Below are 26,076 nucleotides of genomic sequence, written 5' to 3'. Positions count from 1 at the left end.
GAAATTTCGACTTTATTCCTGAAATTGTATTTTAAAATTAATCTCGACATTTTGACTTTTTTCTCAAAGTGCACAAAAAAAAAAAATCTTCCCCTCACAAACATTTTTTCTCCTGAATGGCCCTAATACTCTTCCGTAAGATTGAAAGCGTTGCACTTCTGAACGCTGCCTTACTTTTATTGTACTTATTGGTCACGACTACATTGTTCTGGTTTGTTTGAAACATCCCCTGATTAAAGAACTGCTCATTTCAACACGTTCATATTCCCCACCAGAGCTCCGCGCTCGTCTCCATCATATGTAACATGCTGTGCAGTGTATAGAAATTAGGCCTGTTGAAAAAAATCGATTTTCCGATTCTAAATCGATTCTCATATTAATTCCAAAAAATCGATTGTCTAAAGATCAATTTTTTTTCATCATTACAACTTTTGGTATTTTTTTGTTTATTCCCAAAAAAGGAATGTTTTGTTGGACACGAGAATAACTGGTGCCATGTTTTTGCCTTTAAATATGTTTAAAAGTATGAAAACATTAAAGTTTTCAGTTATAATTGCATAAATTGTCTATATTTCATTACTTTATATACTGTCTTGAGGTTAAGTTTGCATAAATGCTAAAAACCAAATTCTCAAAAATTCCAAACCGAAAGACATGGAAAAAATAAAAACGTAATGTGGGAAAAAAATCTGATTTCATACGGCCCTATCTCTGTTTGCTGCCCTGGATCGGTTTGATAATTCTGACCCACACAATGTTTCTATGTTGCATAACTACAGTCATATAATTCATGCGAAAGCTCAAAAAACTGTTTTAATAACACTAAACCAAATTGATGTCAGGATCGAATTGATTCTGAATCTTAAGAATCGGAATCGAATCTTGACATTTGAATGGATCCCCAGCCGTGATAGAATTATATTGAAATGTGAAATATTTTCCAACTTTGCTTTAAGAAAGTGCAACATGAACACTTGACCTGCACTGAGTTTAGGTGATCGTAACCTCGAGTTCACATCCTGTTGTCTTTGGACTTTATCACAAAAGCGAACGTGCTCAATTCTCTTCAACAGGCAGATAGTGGAGCCAAATGATTAGCATCTTTATTCTGAAACCATACTTGGATCAAATCAAGTAGCTGTTACATGGTGGTGTTGGGCCACGGCAGTCCCCCTCCATGTAGCCAGCACCCCCAGCTTCCTCCACTCTTGTTCTGATGACGATGGTCTCCGGGAGCTTTTCCAAGGAGAAGACACTCTGGTCCCCGGCTGGATCTGCAGATCTGCAGCTAGAACATTTCTGAGTGCTACCCTGCCGTCTCTGACAGGACAGGGGCTTCTGCGGCGTCCGCCGGTGGCCCAGGGAACACACACGAAGGTTCAAATCAATCCAAACACAGTCGTCTCACCGCTTTTACACATCAAGCGCCAATTGAAACAATTTCATGTGGAGAAAAACAAATGAAGGAAAAGAAAAATGCAACAGGTATTATGTGCAGTAAACAGGTTGAACAGGTTTGAAGGTTAAGAGATCAGTAGGATCCGAGTCTGGTGATGCTCTGGTCGGGTGTGGAGGCTGCAGAGCCGGAGTGTCTGGTGGAAACCTGTTTTACCTCACGCTGCAAGAGGACCAGCAGGGGAGGTGGAAAAGGGGATCACGAGTCAACACACACCTCCACAGTCCTGGCTGCAACTTCTCTTCTCTCACATTTATTCAGATTGAAAATGACTGTGTATTTGATGGGACAAAAACAATGACAGCAGACACTTCTGTTCTGTTTACAAAAAAAAAAGTCTACATGAAATCTACTAAAACAAAGAGTAGTTTAACAGAGGAAAGGCCAGCAGAACAGCAATACATGACTCTGAATATTTCCATCTAACTCTTTACTGTGAGCGTCATGTTCCCTTAGCATTTCTGATTCCATTTTTCACCTTAAGAAAAGAGTAGAAAGTTAGAAATGGCCAGGAGATTTGTGGTTGTGGAAAAGGGAGGGGAGGGGGGGCTGCCTGATCCACAGTCCTGGGTGGGGGGTGAGTTTTGGACAGTCACTGCCTGCGTGGAGCTGGGCAGCTCCAGGGAGGACAGGTGGGAGAACACTGGTGGAGGGAGCCGGGGTGAGCCGGGGTGAAGGGTTGGTGAGGGGGGAGAGGTGAGGAGAGGACAGTCAGGGAGAGAGGTGATGAGGGGAGGGGGGGCACAGGAAGAATCAGGAAGAAGGGGAGATAGAGAAAGAGAGGGCTATGCGCTCATCTTGTGATCAGTCCATGGGCCGCTTTTCTCCGTGTTTCTTTGTAAACTCTTCGGCGTTCTTCAAGAATTTTTTACGGTCCTTTGAGTATTCTTCTGCTAAGTCTGCCCTCAGGGGATGCTCGGGCTGAGGGTCGTTCACCAGTGCAATGAGGGACTGAATTACTGCAACACACAAACAGGGAGGTGTGAGAGGAATACATGCTCACTTCAGCTCAGAAAGGTCAGACACAGTAATGCTACGGTTCATTTAGCTGTTAGAGGACGACAACCAGCTGAAGACCATCGTCATGGCAACTGTTTGCTGTGTTCGCTTTCAACTCATATTTACATTCTGATAATAAATCATTATAAATAAATGCCACAAGAACAATATGAAAACAAATCTGTCATCTGTGGAGGCTGGGAGACGGAAAAAGAATGACATTAGTTTTATTTCTTGTGTTTTTCATGTACAGGACTGTCTCAGAAAATTAGAATATTGTGATAAAGTTCTTTATTTTCTGTAATGCAATTGAAAAAAAAATGTCATACATTCTGGATTTCAACTGAAATATTGCAAGCCTTTTATTATTTTAATATTGCTGATTATGGTTTACAGCTTAAGATTAAGATTCCCAGAATATTTTAATTTTTTGAGATAGGATATTTGAGTTTTCTTGCTGTAATCCATGATCAGCAATATTAAAATAATAAAAGCTTGCAATATTTCAGTTGATTTGTAATGAATCCAGAATGTAGGACATTTTTGTTTTTGTAATTGCATTACAGAAAATCACAATATTCTAATTTTCGGAGACAGTCCTGTATGAAAACAAATCTGTCATCTGTGGAGGCTGGGGGACTGAAAAAGAATGAAATTAGTTGTATTTCTTGTGTTTTTCATGTATTTAACATGTGCAATATCTGTCTACCTCGTACACATACTAACTGCTTTGTTTGCACTGTATTTCTTTCTTTCTCATACTGCACTACTTTTTTATTTTTCATCCCAATGTATATACTGTTTATATTTCGTAATTATATATTTTTTACCCTTTCCCTGCATGTGTGTGTTAAGTGTACTGCTGCTGCACAAGAAATTCCCCCATTGAGGGAGAAATAAATGACAATCTTATCTTATCTTTCTTGGAGGGACATGTTGAGGGAACAGAGCAGTGATGGCAGGACGGCCATAGTTCTGTACTTTAACCTCTTCATATATTATAATGATCCAATGGTTTGCTGCCTCGTCGTTCAGACAACACACCCAGAAAACCCTTGGGCTTCATTTCCTGAGTCCTAAGTTAACGAAGGGCCGAGTGTCCGTTAGTCACCCAGGGCCTGTTTCTCAACGGCCCATCAACACGTGGAGTCAGAAGCAAACACTCAAACTCTTGAGCTTTAGGTTTCAGACACAGGTGTTGGTTCAGTCAACTTCCAGTTGGTGGGACTATAAAAAGCCTCCGTCAACGGAGCTCAGTTACCGTGTTTCATCATGGCAACGCATAGCGAGAGGAAGCCATCTCCCTACTACTATTTGCAAAATGGTCTTTGCAAATAGTTTTATCCCTCCATTTTAAATATTTCATTCTTTACAAGCAATCAATACAATATATATGTCAAACACTTTAATGAAGCAGAAATAACAAAAAAAAAAGAATAACTCACGTCATTTTGTGGGAAGTACATACATGAGAGTAACTTGTGGTAAACCTGGTCAGTCTGTTACCATAGTAACAGACTAGGCCTCCTGTGTTGAAAAAAATACATTTTCCGATTCTAAATCGATTCGTCTGTCTAAAGATCGATTTTTTTTTCATCATTACAACTTTTGGTATTTTTTTGTTTATGCCCAAAAAAGGAATGTTTTGTTGGACACGAGAATAACTGGTGCCATGTTTTTGCCTTTAAATATGTTTAAAGGTATGAAAACATTCTTGCATAAATTGTCTATATTTCATTACTTTATATACTATCTTGGAGTTACATTTGCATAAAATGCTAAAAAACAAATTCTCAAAAGATAAAAACCAAAATAGACCAAAAATGGAAAAAAAATCTAACCGATTTCATCCCTCTCTGTTTCCTCCCTGGATCTGTTTGATAATTCTGCCCCACGATGTTTCTAAAGCAGTTCTATCAGCATTCTGGGAGCTGATTGGTCCTTACAGGATCATTAGCTGCAATACTTATCGGGCTCTTTCTGTGTGGAACAAGTTGCCAATTTCAATTATTGAAGCACCGACTAAGACAAGTTTTAAAAAACTTTTTAAAAAACACATTAATTTATATCCAAATGTTATCTAAATCTTAGGGAATTAGATGAGATATATTTAATTTATTGTGATGGTTAGTTTTAGTGCACTTTAGTTCGTTTTAATTTGAAGCCTATACCGTTTGTTTTTATGTTTTGTTTTACGTCTTGCATTGTTTTTGTATGTTTGCTTTACTTGTTTTTATTGTTTTTATGTTTTGTCAGACATTATATTTATTGTGTCTCATGTGATGTTTTGTTGATGTCTTATTGTGTTTACGTTTTGTTGATTTATTGTGTCTTATGTGATGTTTTGTTGTGTGTGGACCCCAGGAAGAGTAGCTGCCACTCTGGTGGCAGCTAATGGGGATCCAGTTAAATAAACAAATAAACAAACAAATAAACAAATAAACAAATACTTGCTGTTGAATCTCAATATAATACTAGTATTAATATGCTGCATAACTCATATAATTCATGCAAAAGCTCAAAAAACTGTTTTAATAACACTAACCCAAATCAATATTGGAATCGAATCTGATCAAATCAAATCTTGATAATTGATTCTGAATCTTAAGAATCGGAATCAAATCGATTCTTGACATTTGAACCGACCCCCAGCCCTATAACAGACTGAGTTTAGTTACCTCAGTTTCTGAAACCAACTCAAACGAACCCTCTTGGTCAGGATTTACCCTGGATTCACACTGAAAGTGTCACGGGCGTCATAGGCAGCCGGCTGCCGTTCATTTTCTATGAAAATGCGTGTCGAGAGGCAGCGGAGGCGTCGGGAGCAGCGCGTCAATTTGAAGTATAAAAATCTGAACTTTATGCAAATGAGCAGAGGCGACGCCGAGGCAGCGTCCAATCACAGACCGGGATTCCAGAAGCAAGAACCCTCAATGCAGATTGTACTTTCATGTACACACAAACATACACTCATTCACATGCGTACAGGAGCAGAGCTGTGCACTAACAAACTTATTTTATCAGGAATTAATATATTTCATCCAGAAAACTGAAACTTTGCTGATTTGACTGCCGTTTTTACCTGAACTGCTCATGTGAAACATGTAACTGATGGTTGAGCTGGATGGTCCCAACGATTTTATTTGCTACATTGATCCAACGCAAAATAATTAAAAACGGTGCTTATTAATCACAAAACACAGTTTAAACATCATGACCAAATCTGCTCCGACCCGGTGTGTCAGTGTTCACCGCAGACAGTCTGTCTGCCTACCGTCCCTTCCTCTTGTTGTTCCATTCTACTTCTTCTTACCTTTATTCCCCCTTTTAATAAAAGGCGCAAACATTTTTTTGGCCCTTTAAACAGTTTCTCCCGGAGTCCTGGCTCTAAGTAGGCACTGCAGTGCGTGACTGATCCTGCAGCATGGGTTCATGCCTGCTAACACTCACCTTGGTCAGTTTTGGTGGCAGGCTTCCAGTTCTCTGCACTGATCACAGGCAAGCACACCTGGCCCTTCTCGTCAATGTTGGGGTGGTAGATCTTTGTTTTGAATGTGATTTTGGGAGGTTTGAAGGGGTACTCGGTGGGGAAGATGATCTCAATCCTGAAAGCCCCTTTGTCATAAGGGGGGTTGTCCTGAAAAATCAGCAAAGGAGGTTAGACGGAGGCTAAATATGAGGAGCTGAAAGGTCAAGAAGAACTGCCACTTACTGGAACAATGAGGCCTTGCCATGCCAACAGGTTTGATTCCTCAACTTGGATGTTTCTGAAGTTTTTCATTCCAGATCTGCGAATTTCTTCGAGTTCCTGAGACAAATAGAAAAGGGATGTTACATATGACCAAACTGACAACCTGACGATGCCATAGATATCACAGATTTTAAATCTACTTTCATCTTGTGTCTAGTAACCAGAGCATGGTATTTGATAGGGCGGAACGATTTTGGAAAATAATCTAATTGCAATTTTTCTGTCTTCGATAAAGCCTAATGGATGATTTTAATACTATACTAACACAATATTGTATACATTTAGCGTAACATTTTCTTCTAAAGACTCGGCATCTTTGTCTTGCATATTCTAATTTAGCCAGTAAATACAATATACAGACTAATAATGATAATATAACTAATGCTTTTATTGGAAGGTTTTAACCAGATTACTTCAACACCACAACAGATCTACGACCTCAAACACATAAAGTTTAAACTGACAAAACAATTAAGGTCATACGAATTTGAAAGAGTTAATTATTTTGTGTGTTTGTTTTTTTACATCAGATTTTAGAAAATATTTCCTATTGGGAGCAATGAAAACAGTGAAAATGAACAATTTCAGATGTTCACAAATTGAATAATAAGATAAATGAAACATGTCTCAGAGTTAATTTAATCCTAGTTTGAGTAGTTTAAGTATTGTGGCCCCTGAACCGGTTCTGGTCTGAGGCCTCGCCTCTCTAAAATGTGGAGGAATGGCCTTTGGTCATGCTGTGATTCAGAAACTAACTTGAGTGCTCCTGCTCCAACTCAAAGTGGGACAGTTAAACTCACCAAAGGGCTCAAAGACATTTAAATCTGGTGGTGTTTCTCGTTTAAGCACCTCTTTTCCAGGGCACGTAAATGACCAATATCTTAATACCAATCTGTGAAGTGAGATTGAGGAGTAACAGCTGTGACTCAGCCCCGGACAGACACAGCCCCGGTATTGTTTGATGGGTGTCGTGAACCCCGCGCTGGCACCACATCTTTAACTAAGGACTCAGTTGTTGACAGAGTGGCTTTTTTCTCCATACTGTTTTAAACTGCACTCGTAAGGAGCAACACTTTCAAACATTCCGGCCAGTGATCCCCATCTTTGGCCTGTCTGGCGCACAAACGCTTGACGTTTTAGCCACACGTCTGTCGTACCCAGCTCTCATGTTTGTTTTTATTTAACATGCTGGTTGGAGCAGGTTTGTAGTTTTACTCCATGAAGTAGCAACATTAGCACGGCCTGCTCTGAACAACTGACGTTGCGTGGCATCTTCCTTTTGTAAAAACCCTAAAGTATGGATGTGCTGACACTCCGTCAGATACTGGTTCATCCTAAGGACAATACCATGCCACTCATGTAATAAAACATACATCGGGGAGACAGGGAGGAGCTTTATCACAAGGAAGAATGAACATGAAAAGGAATGCAAGAAGGAGACAACAAGAAAACAAACAAGAGCAACAAAAGAAAAGGGCACAACAGGAGCACGACAAGTCAGCCATCGCCGATCTCTGCAAAAGAGAAAACCACATCCTGGACTGAGAAACGGCCAGAGTCCTCCGCACTGAAGACAGCAAACACCAGCGCTGGATCAGGGGGGGCTATAGAGACCAGGGGGGGCTATAGAGACCAGGGGGGGCGAGGACCATCAACAGGGAGGCGGGAGCCTTCGTGCTCTCTCCCACCTGGAGGGGGGGGGGCAGCAGAGGGCGGGACACCTTGCATTGTTCATTGAGCATCAGCTGATAAAGACAAGTCACACACCGTCATGTAGGGCTGGGCGATATATCGAGTATACTCGATTTATCTCGACTTCTACTCTGTGCGATGTACAAAATGACTATATCGTGAATATTCGAGTATACATTGTCACGCATTTGTTTTTAGCCGTGGGCATTAAATTACAGGCTCACTCTTTTTCTCACTCTCTCGTTTCCTCTCTCCTTCTCTGAGACATAAAACAAGCGCACCTAGTTACATACGTCAGTCACGCACGTGCGTGCATCGTCATACGCCCACGACGAGCTGCAGGTGTCGGCGCAGCTGTCCGGTCCGCCGGTGAGTTCCACCTAACTTTGCTACGCGCGACGGACTCTTTTCAAAGCAACCTGGGACGTTTTAGTAAAGACGGGAGGGGATGTTTTCTCCTCGCACGCCGCGCTGATGCAGCTCCAATTATCCGTTCAGTGTGACACGCGTCGCCGAGCCTTTTAGAGCTGAGAAACGTCACCTAGTGTTGCTTAAATGTGGCCACATGAAATCAATCACTATCATCGAAACAAAATCAAACAAGAATATATGACGTCATATTTCTAAAAGTAAGTGAAAGTGATGCAAAGTAAAGGAGGAGAGGATGAAACATTGCAGTCCCTACACCTACATTAGTCTGAATATAAAAGGTGCTCTAAGGGCCCTCCTGCTCAGAGCAGCTCATCCTGGTAAAACCAGGTAAAACCAGCTCATCCTGGTTAAACCTGGTAAAACCATGACATGAAGATGTTCTTCAGACGGGGAGTCAGAGATGCAACGTGCACTTTCTGTTTTGAAATGACACTTTTTATGTTTATGCCACTCACTGCTTAGTAACTGTTTAATAAATACAGTTTTGGTAAATTTGACTTATTTCCCTTTTTTGCATGAAAGTTTAAAATGAGCATATATTAATGCAGTATGAACAAGAATGTTTTAATGTAGACATATACAATCATCATAATGGTGTGATTGTAGGCATCAAAGTGTTAATTCAAGGCTAAGGCAAAATATCGAGATATATACTGTGTATCGTGACATGGCCTAAAAATATCGATATATTAATAAAAGGCGAGACACCGATGAAAGCGAAAGAATTCTGCTGAAACATGTCAGGTAAATAACAACCTAAAAACATCTCTGTCTGAGAGAAAGAACCAACGAGGTCTAATTGTAAGCCAAAGACAGAAAGAACTTTATTGAATTCTATGGATGTGCTGTTCCTCTTCTAGACTGGTCCATCTAACCATAGACTGTACAAAACAGTCCTGCCAGATGCCGTTGTGCAAAAGGGTAAAGCGCAGCGTGAAGAGTTGATGCGGTCCAGTGCTCGCTTAAGCCTGATTTATGGTTCTGCGTTAAACCAACGCCGATCCTACGCCGTTGCCGTGATGCCGTCGTGAACCCTTCGGACTTCTCCGTCACTCCATGTCGCCGTCAGGCTACGGCGTAGGCTACAGAAAGCCTCCCGCGTAGCTGTGTACCCTACGGCGTAGGCTCTGCGTTTATTAAACGCAGGACCAGAATTCAGCCTTTACTGTCGCGCCATGTGACAACCCCAAAATCGCTAACGTTGCACTTTACAAAATTGCATTTTATGGTATCGTGACATTATCGCAAACACGATTAATTGTTCAACCCTGGTATTTGGCATCCATTATTTAAAGAAGCTTCACTAGTTCCTGAAGTGTTTACCAGGTAGTGATCAGCCACATAGCTTTGGAGAAGCTTCACCGATGTTGTCAATCAGACCCCAAATAACTTCCATAAACATATTTCCTTATTTTATGCTGAATTAAGTACACAATGCACAAGATGGCCCCAGAATTTCTCTGCTCTCCACTTCTAGTCTGTTTGTAACTAAGTGGTACTAATCAATCACACTGGAGGTTTTGTTTGAACGTACAGAAATGTGGGGTTGGCATGTGGCACATTGGTTTACTAAAAGCAATCTCAAAACCATGCGCTTTACTTTGAAAATATCACATGTTTTAGAGATGGGTCAATGACGAATAAGGATTTTCAACAGGTCAATTTAAATAATAAAAAAAGAATATCTATTGCAGTAGTTCAAACATTAAGAATGTTGTGTACACATAAATTCATATAAAACTTTTAAATTAGGTGATTTTTGTCAAGATGAATTGGCACTAGCCTTAAAAAAAGTCATGTGGTGCAACCATGTTTCATATTAAAATAAATTAATTTCTTGAACATCTTGACATCTTTTTTTTTTTTTTACAAGTTTTCAGTATTATACAAAAATGGTTATTTTAATGGTCGCGTCACATGATATTTCATAAAAAGGACATCAGTCAAACTTTGTTTGTATATTATGATGAAAATATAAATATAAATGTGTATAAATCTTACACACTACAAGACACTTTGGAAATCATGCCAGATAGAAGAAGATTGATTTAAATACATTTAGAGTGATTTCAAATAAGTTTTCAGAACAAGAGTCCTGGTCGGACGGTTGCACTACATGACATTTTGATGCTTAAAACCACAACAAAATCCCAAATAACTAGTATTTTTTTGTAAAATTCAAGTGAGTCCATATGTGGGACAGGTAGGTCATATATATGGTAATTTTTTTATCCATTTAAACCTTTTTTGAATTGAAAAAAAATCTGTTTTTCGGAAAATATAGGCGTCACGTCATTGACCCAGATACATCTGCAATACAGCCACCGCTGGCATCTGGAATAACAGGCCTTCACTCGCATCAGAGTTCTGCATGTCTGCTAGCTACAGTGGAGGTCATGAGACTACCTTACAGCCCATTTATGCTGGGTGCAGAAGGATTGACACGCAGGAGATGGGACCTTTACATCCGTAATTTGGTCCATTTTCAGGGCCATTGCTTGACGCAGCAAACGCAGCATTACCACTGGAAAGGGCGGGGGCGGCGTTGAACAGCATAGCTAACATGCGACCAGCAAAAGGAACAAACCCGAAGTGGAAGTAGAAGAAGCTGCAGAGCAACAAGTGTAGACATGGCGGGAAGTTTTGAAGAGAGGCGGTATGAGTGTGTCCGCAGCTACAGCCATATCTAAGACGTCACATGGCCTGGGCACAGATACAAGCAGCTATCAAATAATAACAGCTGGGAGGAGATAGCCCACCATTTTGAAGTGAGTCCAAAGATGGCAAAAGACAAATGATGGTGTGTCCTTTCAGGGATCAGGGAGTGATGCTCTCATATCTTCCCTTTTGCTGTGCACTGTTGGTAAAAACATTGACAGAAAGCGTATGCACCTTCTCATTACTTGCTAAACTCTAGAAGTAGATTATCTGACACAAGAGGAACTCACAAAACAATACGGTCAAACTTTCTGGGTACTTGCACAAATTAAATGCGGTCTTTTTGCACTGTGAATGGAAAGTAACCATGATATTTGATATTTTTGAATGTAATTTAAGTACGCGAAAATATTTTTAAAAATTACAAATATTTAAAAGAACAAACAAGACAATAACTGTAACCAGTTTGCAAAAATAGGCAGTCAACGCAGATATTTGTGTTGCACTGAGCCCTTTTGTTCAGCCATTTGTGGCGATCTCAGTGCAATCTGCATCTGAACTCAGCGCTGCCTACTAGTGGATGAGTTGACCTAACCAAGACACCGTAAAAGACCCAGCAGTATGAGGGTGGCGGCGTATGACAACGCTTGAAACGGCCGTGCCTATCTACGTCCGTACGGAGCATAAATGGGCCCTCAGGGATCTCTGGTTCAACAAACCATCAGCTAACCATTGTGTCTGTGTCTCTCCTTTCTCTGTTCTTCATTCTCTCTGTCTGTTCTCTCTTTTCCTGCTCTACCCAGCTGGTCTTCAGCAGGAGGTCCCCCCTTATGATCCTGGTCCTGGTCTCTTCCTGAATAAAGGGGAATTTTTCTTGCCACTGCCTGGCTTAAGGTTTTTCTCCCACTAGGGGAGTTTTACCTGCCATTGTTTATGTTATGTTTATGTAATATTTGCTTGCGGGTCATGTTCTGGTCTCTGGAAAGATCCTAGAGACAACTTCTGTTATATAAATATATATAAATAAAACTGAATTGGATGTGCCACCTCTGCTCATTGATTCAATTCAACTCAATTGAAATTCATATGCAAGCAGGACAAATTAGACTAAAACCAAAGCTAAATTAAAGGGTATCCCAACTTTTACAAATATTTATAATATTAAGATATAGTATTATACGTTTTTAAAATGATGTTATTAAAATAACATAAATAAAAGAGTGAGGTCCTAAAGGGGCTGCACAATATGCTGTGTCTGCAAAGAGTGTGGAATGTGTGCAACATACGTGCGTCACAAAACACGACACTGAGCAACCATTGTTGACAAGTAGCTGATCAGAATACATCACGAAATAGTCTGTGCATCTTTAATGGTGGATATTTTTTTGACTGCGGGTATAGAATACCCAACGAAACCAGTTTGTACAGCCTTTAAATAGGTAAAAAAAATAAGCCAAGGGGAGAAGCAGCTACCAAAATATCTGTGAAAACCAACCATCTCCACTGCCCGTGCTTACACTTGTTGTGAAATGCCTTCTGGAATACTTCGCCACCTCAAGTCTGCACAGCTCACATAATAAAATAATAAAAACTGGGTAGAGCAAGAGCACATCTGTGGATTTACACTACTTGAGGAGATGCACACTTTAAACTGGAAACATTATCTCACACACACACACATACACATACACATATATATATATATATATATATATATATACACACATACACATATATATATATATATATATATATATATATATATATCCACATACGCACAAACACTAGGGGTGTAACAATATATCGTGCCACGAAATTTCGCGATACAAAAACGTCACGAAACGTGTCGTGGAGGTGACAAAGTGTATCGCGATATTGGGTTATTAATATTAATCTATTGTGTTGACTAGTAACGCGCATCTGACCGCGACTGCGCCTCGACCCGCGGACCAAAATCTTACTACACTCAGAAGAAACTAGTCCCGTTTTGAGGTCTGAACCTTTACTTATGTAAGTCTGGTGTAGAGTTAAGCCTTACCTTATTAAATTAAACCTTTTTCGGGTCGAGAGTAGGATAAACACAGGGACAACTTCTGCGTGAGTTCCAGTGTACTTCAATGTCCGCTCAACAGCGTAGGATTTTAGAACATCAACACAGCACCTAGTGCCGTACTGTGGCGTATCACTCCGCCCAATCTAAAACATACTAACAACTACAGATTAACTGACTAGTGTAATTATAGTCCCTGATTTACAGAATATAAAGAATATATTAATAAAAAAATGAACCCTGAATTAACAAACTAACCTTCTTAACAAAAATAAATCTCCTCTGACACTTATAAGGTGAGCATGAATCAATCTTTTTTATGATGTAAAATTGTATGTATTTATTTACTTTTATTTATTTATTTAATTTTAGTTGTTAAATTTCTGGAAAAGAAAAAGTCAAATCATACATGAGAGAAACTATTCAGTTTGTGGCAAAATATTTTTACTTGTATGAAACTGAAGATGCATAATGCAAACCTGACATTTACTTTTAGTTCAGTTTGTGGAAAATGGTTGGCCTGGCTTTCTCTTTAAAACTTAAACAGTTATAAAGCATTACAAACTGTAACAATAGGGCAAACGCACAGCATTGTTTTGTATTTTGTGTCTTTCAAATAAACGACAATTTTTTCCAGTTATATGTTCCTCATTCAAGGTTGTTAAAAAAATACTGCTATAATATCGTATCGTATCGTTATCGTGACCTCAATATCGTGTATCGTACCGTATCGTGAGATTAGTGTATCGTTACACCCCTAACAAACACACACGTATACTTATGTCAGTCAAACGTTCCAACTTTCAGACTGATAGTATATACCATTTGCTTTTGATTGTAGTCCAGACTTTTACTGTATTCCAACAGCTTTTTCTCATTAAATCACTTGGGAATTGCTTTATCCATTACAATAGGGTCCTTTCAATGGAAGTTTCATCCACAAAAGTTAGCGCTGCAGGGGTTCAGCGTTTCCATTGAACAGTGTTTTTCAAATAAGCTTCTCATAACGCTCATATCTCGTCCTGCAAGACTTCCATCCAAAACGACGAAGAAGAAAATCTCAACGTTGAAGAAGATGGACAAAAACATCCTTGGTCTTTGACAAATTATTGCGATTGTCGCGACCGGTGTTAAAAACATAGTCCGATGAGGAAGGCAGCAGATGATCATTCAAATTATTATTCAGAGGAAAGCATAATAAAGTAGCGTTATAGCACAAATACATTGTATTAATGAGGCCAGAAAAAGTTGGAAACTAGTTTAGATTATTTTACAATTACCGGCTACGTCACATCCAGCGCTGCCAGAGACGTGGAAATGCGCAAAAAGCATTTCCAGTACACTTTTGCAATAAACTGGATTATTGAATCACCTGTCAAAGCGTAAGGTTTTTGCTAAATTTGGGATTTTTTTCTAATAAGAGCAGTTTCCATTATAGAATTTTTTTTTTTTTTTGCAATATTTGGGTTTTGGGCAAATCTATGGGTAATGGAAAAATAACTAATGACAATCCACTGACATGGCAACAGAATGATGCTGATACAAACATGCCTCACTATTGAGATGCCATATTCAGATGCCATATTCAGATGCCATTTTACTTCATAGGCTCATCCAACCAGAATTCATGTTGCCACACATTTGGGATGTCCTTTTTTTCCCTCAGCAAAGCCTTGTTTTTGGCCACTCTTCCTGGTGTTCCAGTTTTGGAGGTTTTCAAACTGAAATGCTCCTATGGACAGATTTTTTTGCTCTGTGTACAACAATGTCTCAAGATGATACTGTGCAATCAAAAATGCATGCCTAGACAAACTCCAAGCAAGGTGAGGGAAGATGCACTAAATTATTATTTTTAAAGTAAAAACAAAAGGGGGACAATAATTGTAAAGTGAAACTAAAAACTGCTTAAAATTCTTCCCAGTTTCAAACAATGGTGCTTTGATGTTCTGTGTAATATCCAGTTTTCCACATTCAATTACAACTTAACTATTGTGTCCCTGAACCTTTTCCTGGTCAGAGAGCTCTTTGATCTTTACTGCTTGTGTGTTTGGTTAAGTCACAAATACTGTATATATTATTATGTCATATAGCAGAAACTACTTATGGGAATACTTCTTTGGTGAGGAAGTGTACACACATAACGACTGAGTTCGATCATAAAGAGAAAAATGTCTATTTCACATAGAGATTTCCAACTGGTACAACAACAGAAGTTTGACCAATAACTTTACACAGCAACCACGAAATGCTGAAAGAGTGAGATGCAGTAACTACAAACACCCTGCAGTCTGCAGCATTTAAAAAAGCAGGAATTAAGTTATCAGTCCGCTATAAATGCTGAAATGCCCACCTCCAGATCCACCAACCCGCCGTGTACTGCAGATATAGGTCACATGTTGGGGACTCAAAAGAAATGTAGGTCAAGTAAAGGCAACATTACTGGAGAAATGTTTAGGTGCTGAGAAACGCAGCCGCACAGAAACACACCGAGTGCTGGCTTGTTTCAGCAGACGGGCGGAATTTTCATTCTTCTTTCTGTTTCATTTTCCCCTGAACGAGAGAAACAAGTCTGGCGAAGAAAAATGAACGTGACGTGCGCGAAATGTTGAAAGAGAAAACGAAACAAACGTCCTCGGATGGCTGAGGCCAAATTGCGGAGAAAAGTGCGGCTGAACCGGCCAACGTTTCAAGCAATGTGGACGTTACAGGACTGTCTCAGAAAATTAGAATATTGTGATAAAGTTTTTTATTTTCTGTAATGCAATTAAAAAAAAAAAAATGTCATACATTCTGGATTCATTACAAATCAACTGAAATATTGCAAGCCTATTATTATTTTAATATTGCTGATTATGACTTACAGTTTAAGATTAAGATTCCCAGAATATTCTAATTTTTTGAGATATTATAGAATATTTGAGTTTTCTTAAGCTGTAAACCATGATCAGCAATATTAAAATAATAAAAGGCTTGCAATATTTCAGTTGATTTGTAATGAATCCAGAATGTATGACATTTTTACAGAAAATAAAAGGACTTTATCACAATATTCTAATTTCCTGAGCCAGTCCTGTAGATTCTTCACTTATATAAACGGGTGCTGGTCCTGACTCCGGGCTGTAATCCGGGTCTGGTCCGGGCGGCCCCGGCCCAGATGGACGGGCGGGTCACGTGTGTCCCGGCCGTGTTTACACACGGCGGTGCCGGGACGGCTGGAATCCAGCCGGGCCCGCACGGCGGGGCCGGGAGCGGGCCGGAACCGGGCCTGGACAGCTTTGCAGGCGGTCCAGGCCCGGTTCCGGCCCGGTTCCGTCCCCGGTTCCGGCCCTTACCCCCCCTATCCCCGGCTCGGCCCGGCCCGCCCTCGAGCCGCTGCCCGTGGCCTGATCCACCGGCGCCTTCCGGCTTCTTTGTAGTCCCAGATCCAGGACTCTCCCCTCGCCCTGGCTCGGCCCCGAACCCACCCCGGCGTGTGTTAGCGGGTTCCACGGGAGAACCGCGTCCGCTCGGACCCGAACGGAGAGTTTCCGGGCCGGTAAAAATGAGTTTGAGAATGACGTGCTCGACACATTTACCTTGGCCAGCCTTCTGCTCGCCGCCATCTTGAAGTTACTGTGTGTTTCCCAGAATGCCTTGCGAGCGGACCCGGGTGTGACCTGACCGAGGGCGCGGGAGCGCGCCGAGCACCTGAGAGCTGCGCGTGACCGTCCTTCCGCATTATGCTGCGGTCAGGACCGGCACCCAAGGGTGCTGTCAGTTTAAAAACAATTCCCCTGACACTTATTCATCTGATTGAAAGTGCTCTAATGTATGGACATATTGAGACAGCACTTCCTGCGTTAGTTATTGAGGATTATGGGTTATTGGATAAGAAATGTAATAACAACAGAGGTGGGTACCTGTGCCAAAAATTGTACTCAAGTAAAAGTACTGTTACTTCAGACTAATATGACTCAAGTAGAAGTAAAAAGTCGTCATCCAAATAATTACTTGAGTAAAAGTAAAAAAGTACTTGGTGAAAAAACTACTCAAGTACTGAGTAACTGTTGAGTAACGTCTGATTTATTTTTTTAACACAACCATTCAAACAGACAAATGTACAAAATAATCATCTTCAGGCAAATTAAATCAATAAAATAATAAAATAAATTAAAATTAATAAAACATAAAAAATAGCTTAAATTAAAATAATCTTAAACTAAATTCAAGTACTTTAATAAATAATAAAATAATAACAGAAAAAAAAATTACCGTAAGCACAAAAGTAAGTGAAGTAAGTAGCACAAAATTTCAAGCCTTGTACTTTTCTTTTTTAACCAGGCAGAACTAGAACAAACATGAACTCATAGAAACTCTGTGTGTGTTTGAGTCTGTGTATATGCAGTACTCGAGTTGTAAAAGAAAATCAGGGGGGGTGGTGGATTTTATCATATGGGGACAGATAATTTGTGCTGATTACAAATAATATAATATATTACAAATAATAGCAGTGACCAAAACACCTGTAGAAATACTGCAGGAATGACATAGCAGCAGTTAAATGCAGCCTTCTGTAAGCTTTAAATATCCACTGGGCTTACATCAAATACATCAAAACACAACAATAAAAAACACTTTTCTGAACTTATCAATATGACTCTGTCCTTCACAGGATAAGTAACATGGATCACTGCAAAAACTCACAATCTTAACAAGAATATTTGTCTTATTTCTAGTTAAAATGTCTCATTTTAATAATTTTTTTTGCTTGTAATAAGAAGATAAATCTTGTCCCACTGGCAGATTTTCTTACTTATTTCAAGTGAAAATTTACTTGAAACAGGTGAAAATTGTCAAATAAGTTATGTTTCTGGTGTTATGTTACAACTCTGTTGTATTAGACGCTATATAAATAAAATTGAATTGAATTGAATTGAATTGTTATTTTTCTGGTGATGGCTCTAAATGTTGAAATAGCAGTAAAACCACATTCATTGATGAAATGACATAAGGGATGGAAAGGAGGGATGGCAGTTTTACAGGGGGGATGATTTGGACCGTTTTTATTTCAGGGGGGGATGATTTGGACCGTTTTTATTTCAGGGGGGGATGATTTGGACCGTTTTTATTTCAGGGGGGATGATTTGGACCGTTTTTATTTCAGGGGGGATGATTTTGACCGTTTTTATTTCCATCCCCCCTCATCCCCCCTCAACTTCAGTACTGGTTATATCTGTTGTAGAATAAAATAGAAAAAACAGAGAAGAAACACACAAGCATAGCAGACATAAAGATACAGAGACAAAAACAACAACATAAAAAAACATTACACACAAAACAAAAAAAAAACAGAATCCTCCCTACATTATCATTCAACAGAATCATCCAGTACAGGTTCCAATGGACCTGGACCTGTACTAACTAACTCATTTTAAATTGATCATTAAAATTTATCCAACCGCTGAATTTTTGAGACAAAGATTTAAATTTGAAGTTGACCCCTGCGCTTTTTGTAATGAATCTGAAGAATCACTAGACCACATGTTTCTATTGTGTCCTGTCTCACAAACCTTTTGGCCTGAAATTAGAAATGGTTTATCTTTCAGATCCATACATTTTGAGTTGACTTTAATAACAACTATCAGTATCTGCTTAGCTGACACTAACTCAACTGAAAGTGGGTGGTGGACATGGCTCATATAACAAATGACAGATAATCAATACTTGACCATGTTTGTTATTATCATGATCCAATCCAATTTTATTTGTTAAGCGCGTTTAAAACAACCACAGCTGACCAAAGTGCTGTACAGAATAATTAACAAGACAAAACAGCTCAAGACATAAAATGTTAAATAAAATAAATACAGTAAGTTAAAAGACATAAAATAAAGGTAACAGTCATACAATCAATCAATAGAATAGGATAAAATAAAAGATAAAATAATAAAATAAAGAATAAAAGGATAAAATAATGTCAACTGTCTTGCTAAGTGTTAAAAGCCAAGGAGAAAAGGTGGGTGTTGACAAGGGAATGATATGGTTAATGATGTAGATTAGGATATTACGCTTCTACGTAACTTTTCAAAGCATACTGGAAGAAGTGGTGCCCCTGAAAATGTTGTACTTTTAGGAGTAGTTTTGAATCACTATACTTTGTACTTTTACTTGAGTAGATTTGTGAAGAAGAAACTGTTCCTCTTACTCCGCTACATTAGGCTACGTTGAGCTGTTACTTTTCTTTTATCCCTTTTATCCACGTACGCGTCAATCTCATGACATCACTGGGTGATTCTTTGGGAAAAATGTTTGTTTTTGCATGTTTTGTCACATTTACACAGACTCAAACACACACAGAGTTTCTATGAGTTCATGTTTGTTCTAGTTCTGCTGGTTAAAAAAGAAAAGTACAAAGGCTTGAAATTTTGTGCTACTTGTGCTTAATTTATTTTTTAAATGTTATTATTTTATTTATTTTATTATTTATTGAAGTACTTGAATTTACTTTAAGATTATTTTAATTTAAGCTATTTTTTATTTTTTATTAATTTTAATTCATTTTATTGATTTAATTTGCCTGAAGATGATTATTTTGTACTTTTGTCTGTTTGAATGGTTGTGTTAAAAAATAAATCAGACGTTACTCAACAGTTACTCAGTACTTGAGTAGTTTTTTCACCAAGTACTTTTTTACTTTTACTCAAGTAATTATTTGGATGAATACTTTTTACTTCTACTTGAGTCATATTATTCTGAAGTAACAGTACTTTTACTTGAGTACAATTTTTGGCTCCTCTACCAGCTCTGCACACGCTACAGATATCAGTCCTGCAGTTAGTGCTATAAGAAAGACACCTTTCTGAGTGCACGTGAAAAATGTCCTGTTTAGGTAAAAATGCCGATGACTTGTTGACATGTTATAAAAGTCATTAACATTCCGGTGATGATCATTTTGAACGCTTCTCCTGGACTGAGAGCTCATGGCAGCGTGATGGTATGACTGTATCCTCACCTGAGACGCTGTACTGTACAGTCGGCTGGGTGTGTGTGTGTGTAAGGCCGGCCGGTGCTCATGCACACACCTGTGAAGTCTCCCACACACAGGCAGAGTGAAACAAAGCTTTATTGCACATCATAAAGGCAAGGCAAGTTTATTTGTATAGCATAATTCAACACAAGGTCATTCAAAGTGCTTTATATCGACATTAAAAGCAACAAGACACAATTAAACAGTAAATAACAAATAAAAGGATAAGAAAAGAGGTAAAATAATAAAGAGCACAAGTTGTTAGGCAGTAAGGGCAGTAGAATACAGCAGGTTAAGTATTTAATTAAACAGTAATGTTTTTATCCTGATTTAAAGGATCTACAGTTGGAGCAGACCTCAGGTCTACAGGAAGTTTGTTCCACCGGTGAGGAGCAGAATAACTGAACGCTGATGAACCTTGCTGGTTCTGGTTCTGGAACCACAACAAACCAGATCCAGATGAAGCTCAGGGGTCTGGGAGCTTCATAGGAACTAACAGATCCAGATGAAGCTCAGGGGTCTGGGAGCTTCATAGGAACTAACAGATCCAGATGAACCTCAGGGGTCTGGGAGCTTCATAGGAACTAACAGATCCAGATGAAGCTCAGGGGTCTGGGAGCTTCATAGGAACTAACAGATCCAGATGAACCTCAGGGGTCTGGGAGCTTCATAGGAACTAACAGATCCAGATGAAGCTCAGGGGTCTGGGAGCTTCATAGGAACTAACAGATCCAGATGAAGCTCAGGGGTCTGGGAGCTTCATAGGAACTAACAGATCCAGCATGTATTCTGGTCCAGAACCATTCAGTGCTTTGTAGACCGGCAGGAAGATTTTAAACTCTAGGGAGGACCTGTGGCTCTAAAAGAAGATGCTGTTTTTGTAAATATTTGTCTCCTGTGACATCTTTACTTTTTTTACACAGATGTGTAAAAAAAAAAAATAAAAAAAAAAACACCCAGAAAGGGTTGTCCTTTGTCTGGGTGGGGGATTTGAGCCCATTTTGGAAAGTGGTTGTGAAATGACACTTTAGATCCGCCAAATAATATCTTTTCAAAAAACACGTACCCCTTACAGTCACGACTCCACAGCCATCACCCGAGCAAGTACACGGGGAACTCCCTTGTTCTGTAGGTGACAGTAACCAGTACGGCAACTGGCTAGGAGGAGTTTTCCAGTTTATTCAGGCTGGCCATGCCACCGTTAAACATAGGATTCAGTATCACTGAGCCTCGTTTAAAATCAACCACCACGGGAATTGTGTGTGATGTAGTTTCAAATTGAGCAAAACAGACTAGGACAGGGAACTAGGAAGGCAGTGGTGTCAGTAAGAGGTAAGAGGCTCAGGAACAATCACTCCGGGCTGCCCTGAAAAAGAAGGCAAGGCAAGTTTATTTGTATAGAACAGGGGTCAGCAACCCAAAATGTTGAAAGAGCCATATTGGACCAAAAACACAAACAACAAATATGTCTGGAGCCGCAAAAAATTAAAAGTCTTGTATAAGCTTTGGAATGAAGGCAAATGGCGAAAGGCGAAATGTTGAGAAAAAAGTCGAAATGTCAAGAAAAAAGTCGAAATGTCGAGATTAAAAAGGAAAGGAAAAAGGAAGAAAAAAAGAGAAAAAAGAAAAAAAGGAAGAAAAAAAGGAAAAAAAAAGGTCAAACATTTTTTTTAAAAAAAGCTCCAGGAGCCACTAGGGTGGCGCTAAAGAGCCACATGCGGCTCTAGAGCCGCGGGTTGCCGACCCCTGGTATAGAACAATTCAACACAAGGTAATTCAAAGTGCTTTACATCAACATTAAAAGCGGCAAGACACAATTAAACAGTAAATAACAAATAAAATGAAATAAAATGATAAGAAAAGAGGTAAAATAATAGAAAGCACCAGTTGTTAAAAAGTAAGGGCAGTAGATCCAGCAGGTTCATCTCATTCTTACAATGGCAAGAATTACGTTTCTATACAGTCAAAACGTACAAAGACCGGGTCAAATACAGTATTACAAAAGTAATCTGTAACAATTCGTACGGTGAATTAAATCAATTAGACAATTCTAGGTCACAATGCCTGCATTCAGGGCTTATCCATCACTGCGCGTGGTTTTCAAAAATCATGAGTATTTAATTTAAGAGTATGCTTAAATAACAAAGAAAATTAAATAAAATGGTAAAGACACAATTAAACAGTAAATAACAAATAAAATGAAATAAAATGATAAGAAAGCAGGCTGCCCTCTCTCCCCATTATTGATTATTTTGACCTTTGAGCCCTTAGCAATGTCCATTAGAGCTGAAGCCAATCTGTCAGGTGTAACTACCATGAACATTGAATATCTTCGTACGCAGACGACGTGATCCTTTTTTTGTCCGATTTATCAAAAAGTGTCCAAACGTTATTACACTTAATTACTAGATTTGGTCAGTTTTCTGGATACAGTATTAATAACGCAAAATCTTCTATACTTTTTTTGAATAAGGACGAAAGAATTAATCCAGTCATAAGAACACCTTTTTCCAGTGCGAGAGAGGGCTTTACCTACCTGGGAATTAGGATTACCCCCCAAATGAATACAGTGGTCAAAGCTAATGATGACCCGCTGGTGAGAGAGGTAAGAGACAACAATGCCAATCTCATTCATTGGGAGGATCAACTTAATTAAAATGGCTATCTTGCCGAAATTCCTGTACTTGTTTCAATCACTTCCAATATTTTTGCCAAAATCCTTTTTTAAAGAAATGAATAGGGAATTTTGTAGGTTTATTTGGAACAACAGAAAGCCTAGACTCAGACTGGAGTTATTGTATTTACCGTACGATAGGGGGGGATTAAAGTTACTACTGGGCCGCTCAGCTACGCAGCATTATGTGTTATTTTGCCACACAATCTCCTCCAGCCTGGGTCTATATTGAACAGGTGTCAGTACCCAAGTTGCCATTAAGCATGTATTTGTATTCAGCAGATTTTAAAACCCTAAAAAACAACAACAAACCCCTTCATTAGAAATTCTATTGATGTATGGCAGGGCTGTCAAACTCATTTTCACCGAGGGCCACATCAGCATAATGGCTGTCCTCAAAGGGCCAGATGTAACTTACAAATGTAACTAAATGTAATGTAAAATAAATGTAACTAATCTTTAATGTTAAATAACTCATTAGGCTCCTACGGGTGTTTGAAATCCTTGAAAGTGCTTGAAATTCAATGTAGTGTTTTCAAGGCCTGAAAAGTGCTTGAATTTTAGTTTAAGTGCTTGAAATTATTGAAATTGAATTGAAGTTTGAAAGTGAAGTTTTTGTGTGATTATTTTTAATATTGACTGCCAGATTAGATGGCAAACCAAGACTTCTTGCAGATAGGTGACACATTTTGAAACATAGAAATTTATGTCAAAAAAGAAAATTACAGAGTGTTCTCAGAACTCTCTTTGTCTAAGTGTGAGTGTGCCTGAAGAATGCCAAATCACTCACCTTTTTTTGGATAAAATTTTGTGTTTTCATTTAATTTCTAAACATTTTGCTATTATGAAACACAACTAGATGTTTACAGCATGATACAATGTACATAATTGTGATAAAAAGCGGAAAAAATAATTATTAATATATATATATATATATATATTCCTGTAGATATTTTACCCCAGCGATAAGGTGCTTGAAGATTTTGAAAATGACCCTTGAAAGTGCTTGAATTTGACCTTGAAAAATGTGTAGGAACCCTGTTATTTATTATAACTTATTCAAGTGACAATTACAGTTGCATAGAAAATATATGTTTGCTTGTTGCTCTAACATGAATTCTTTTAAATTGTGTCAGCTTATGGAAACCCACATAACTCCATTAATGAAGGATCAAACTGTCTAAGTGAATAAAGAAAAAATAACAAAACTGAGCTGCAAAGAACATGCATGACATGTAACATTTTACAAAAAAGGCTGCACACAGCCTTGCATCCAACTGATGGTTTGATAACAATTTGTCTGCATACTCACATAAGACCTGCAAACATTAAATAATTACAACAGCAGCTACACATAAATAATATGTAATCAACTAAAAATACCAAAATAAAGGTTGACTCAGTTCACAACTATATTGGTCAGGTTTTTCGGTTAGTCTTTGATGAGGAGATGCTGCCTGTCCTTGAACACACCAAGTGGATTCTCTCTCTACTATCCATTGATCATGTTCTGAAAATGATAAACACAAAACAAAATGCAAGTAACAATTCTGTATTTTAAGGGACGGGTGGCAAGCCTACACGGGCCACATAAAATGACATGGCGGGCCAGATCTGGCCCGTGGGCCTTGAGTTTGACACATGTGATGTATGGTTTAAATCTCACAGGCATATCTCCCAATTTTCACCGATTTGGGGTAATGCGCAGTTCACTCCTGCAGAGCAGACGGTGGGTTTCAGGTCTGGGCCAACAGAGGGGTGCAAAAATTGGAGACCTATATGAGGAGGGAATTTTACCAACATTTAATGAACTCTGTCTGAAATATTCAATTCCAGGGAAACATTTTTTTAAATATTTACAACTGAAGCACTTCATCTCATCAAAACATCATCAGGCCTCACATGAGCCGCCGCTGTCCTGCCTTGAGAGTGCCGTGTTAAAACATATGCATGGGAAACAGCACATTTCCATAATGTAACAGCACTTGTCTCACATGACAGGGAATCTAGTCAAGACAGGAGGAGGGCGTGGAGTTTGGACATTAAGGAGGATATAGAAGAAGCTGAGTGGATGACAGCTTGTTCAAGAGCTCAAACACAAACTATCAATACTCATATGAAACTACTGCAGCACAAATGGCTGATGAGGACATGCATAACCCCTGAAAAACTCAATAAATTGTCCCCTGACGTTCCAGATACATGTGTGAAATGTTTGACTGAGAACTTAGGTACTTTAATCCATTGAGTATCGGAATCAGAGGTGTCAAAACTATTCCCATTCATTACTCAGGTAGAAGTATAGATACTAGAGTTTAAAAATACTCCTGTAGAAGTTGAAGTATCAACTCAAGTTTTTTACTCAAGTAAAAGTATAAAAGTACTGGTTTCAAAACTACTTAAAGTATAAAAGTAAAAGTAATGTAAGGGGGAAAAAAGCCATTAAAAATGAATGTCTCTTAGTATAATGCAAATATATTAAAGAAGCATATATGTGTACTATTGAGCATTAACATGTGTTTCAGAGAGCAGGAAATATGATGACTAGTTGCCTATAAGTATTGTAATGGTGCAAAAAGTCAAACTTCAGAGGCATGTTATCATTTATCCTAACCTTTATTGGAATGTACATCCAAGTTTAGTTGCAGGAATCTGAGGGAACGGATGTAAGAACAAAACTGGACAAGAACATCTGAAACAACCACAACCAAATTCACTCTATCCGGATGGAGCAATTTAACTGGATAGTTTTTATTAAAGGCTGAAATGAAATAGAGTAACGAGGCTGTTTTTAAAATGTAAGGAGTAAAAAGTACAGATAAGTGTGAAAATGTAAGGAGTAAAAGTAAAAAGTCATCTGAAAAATAATGACTCCAGTGAAGTATAGATAACCAAAATTTCTACTTAAGTAAGGTAACGAAGTATTTGTACTTTGTTACTTGACACCTCTGATCGGAATGCCCCAGGTTAGTAGCTTTTTGGAAATTGGTTGTCCATATTCTAAGCAGAATCACAGGTATCCAGGTACCTGTTCAGCAAAACTTTGTATCTTAGGGATATATCCAGACCATTTCTCTTTCAATTTAGTGTAAGACTCTGATCAACTTTGGCCTCCTGCAGGCCAGAAGGAGGATTGCTTTTTCTTGGAGAGAGACTGAGGTTTCCTCTGCACAGTCTGGATTAGAGAGATGGCAATGTGTGTTACGTTGGAAAAGCTAATTTATGTGATTAGACGTAAAGCACAAGAATTCGAAGTATCGACACCTTTAATGGATTTTCTCAAGCAAAAATAGAATATATATATCTGTAAAATAAGTAAGTGTGACAATTTTAGTTTGTTTGTGAAGCTATCGAGTGT

At 38.8% G+C, this 26,076-nt stretch overlaps 1 protein-coding gene across 2 annotated transcripts in view; it reads right to left on the bottom strand.

The window, feature by feature from the left end:
• Nucleotides 1–1,687: 1,687 nt before the first annotated feature.
• The window catches only part of ube2l3b (ubiquitin-conjugating enzyme E2L 3b), a 189,632-nt gene continuing 165,243 nt past the window's right edge, over nucleotides 1,688–26,076 (bottom strand). Inside the window, exons 1-4 of one of the 2 annotated variants that reach the window (XM_061729669.1) lie at nucleotides 16,614–16,681; nucleotides 6,168–6,263; nucleotides 5,906–6,092; nucleotides 1,688–2,415 (exon numbers count right to left, since the gene is read on the bottom strand). In XM_061729669.1, coding sequence (XP_061585653.1) covers nucleotides 2,261–2,415; nucleotides 5,906–6,092; nucleotides 6,168–6,263; nucleotides 16,614–16,640 — 465 coding nt within the window. In that variant the 5' untranslated portion in view covers nucleotides 16,641–16,681 and the 3' untranslated portion in view covers nucleotides 1,688–2,260. Of the gene's footprint in view, nucleotides 2,416–5,905; nucleotides 6,093–6,167; nucleotides 6,266–16,613; nucleotides 16,682–26,076 lie in introns of those variants that run through there. The other variant, XM_061729670.1, reaches the window with a different exon arrangement.

The sequence above is a fragment of the Cololabis saira genome, chromosome 9 (assembly GCF_033807715.1).
Source record: "Cololabis saira isolate AMF1-May2022 chromosome 9, fColSai1.1, whole genome shotgun sequence".
NCBI lineage: Eukaryota > Metazoa > Chordata > Actinopteri > Beloniformes > Belonidae > Cololabis > Cololabis saira.
This window is presented reverse-complemented; position numbering and strand designations above follow the sequence as displayed.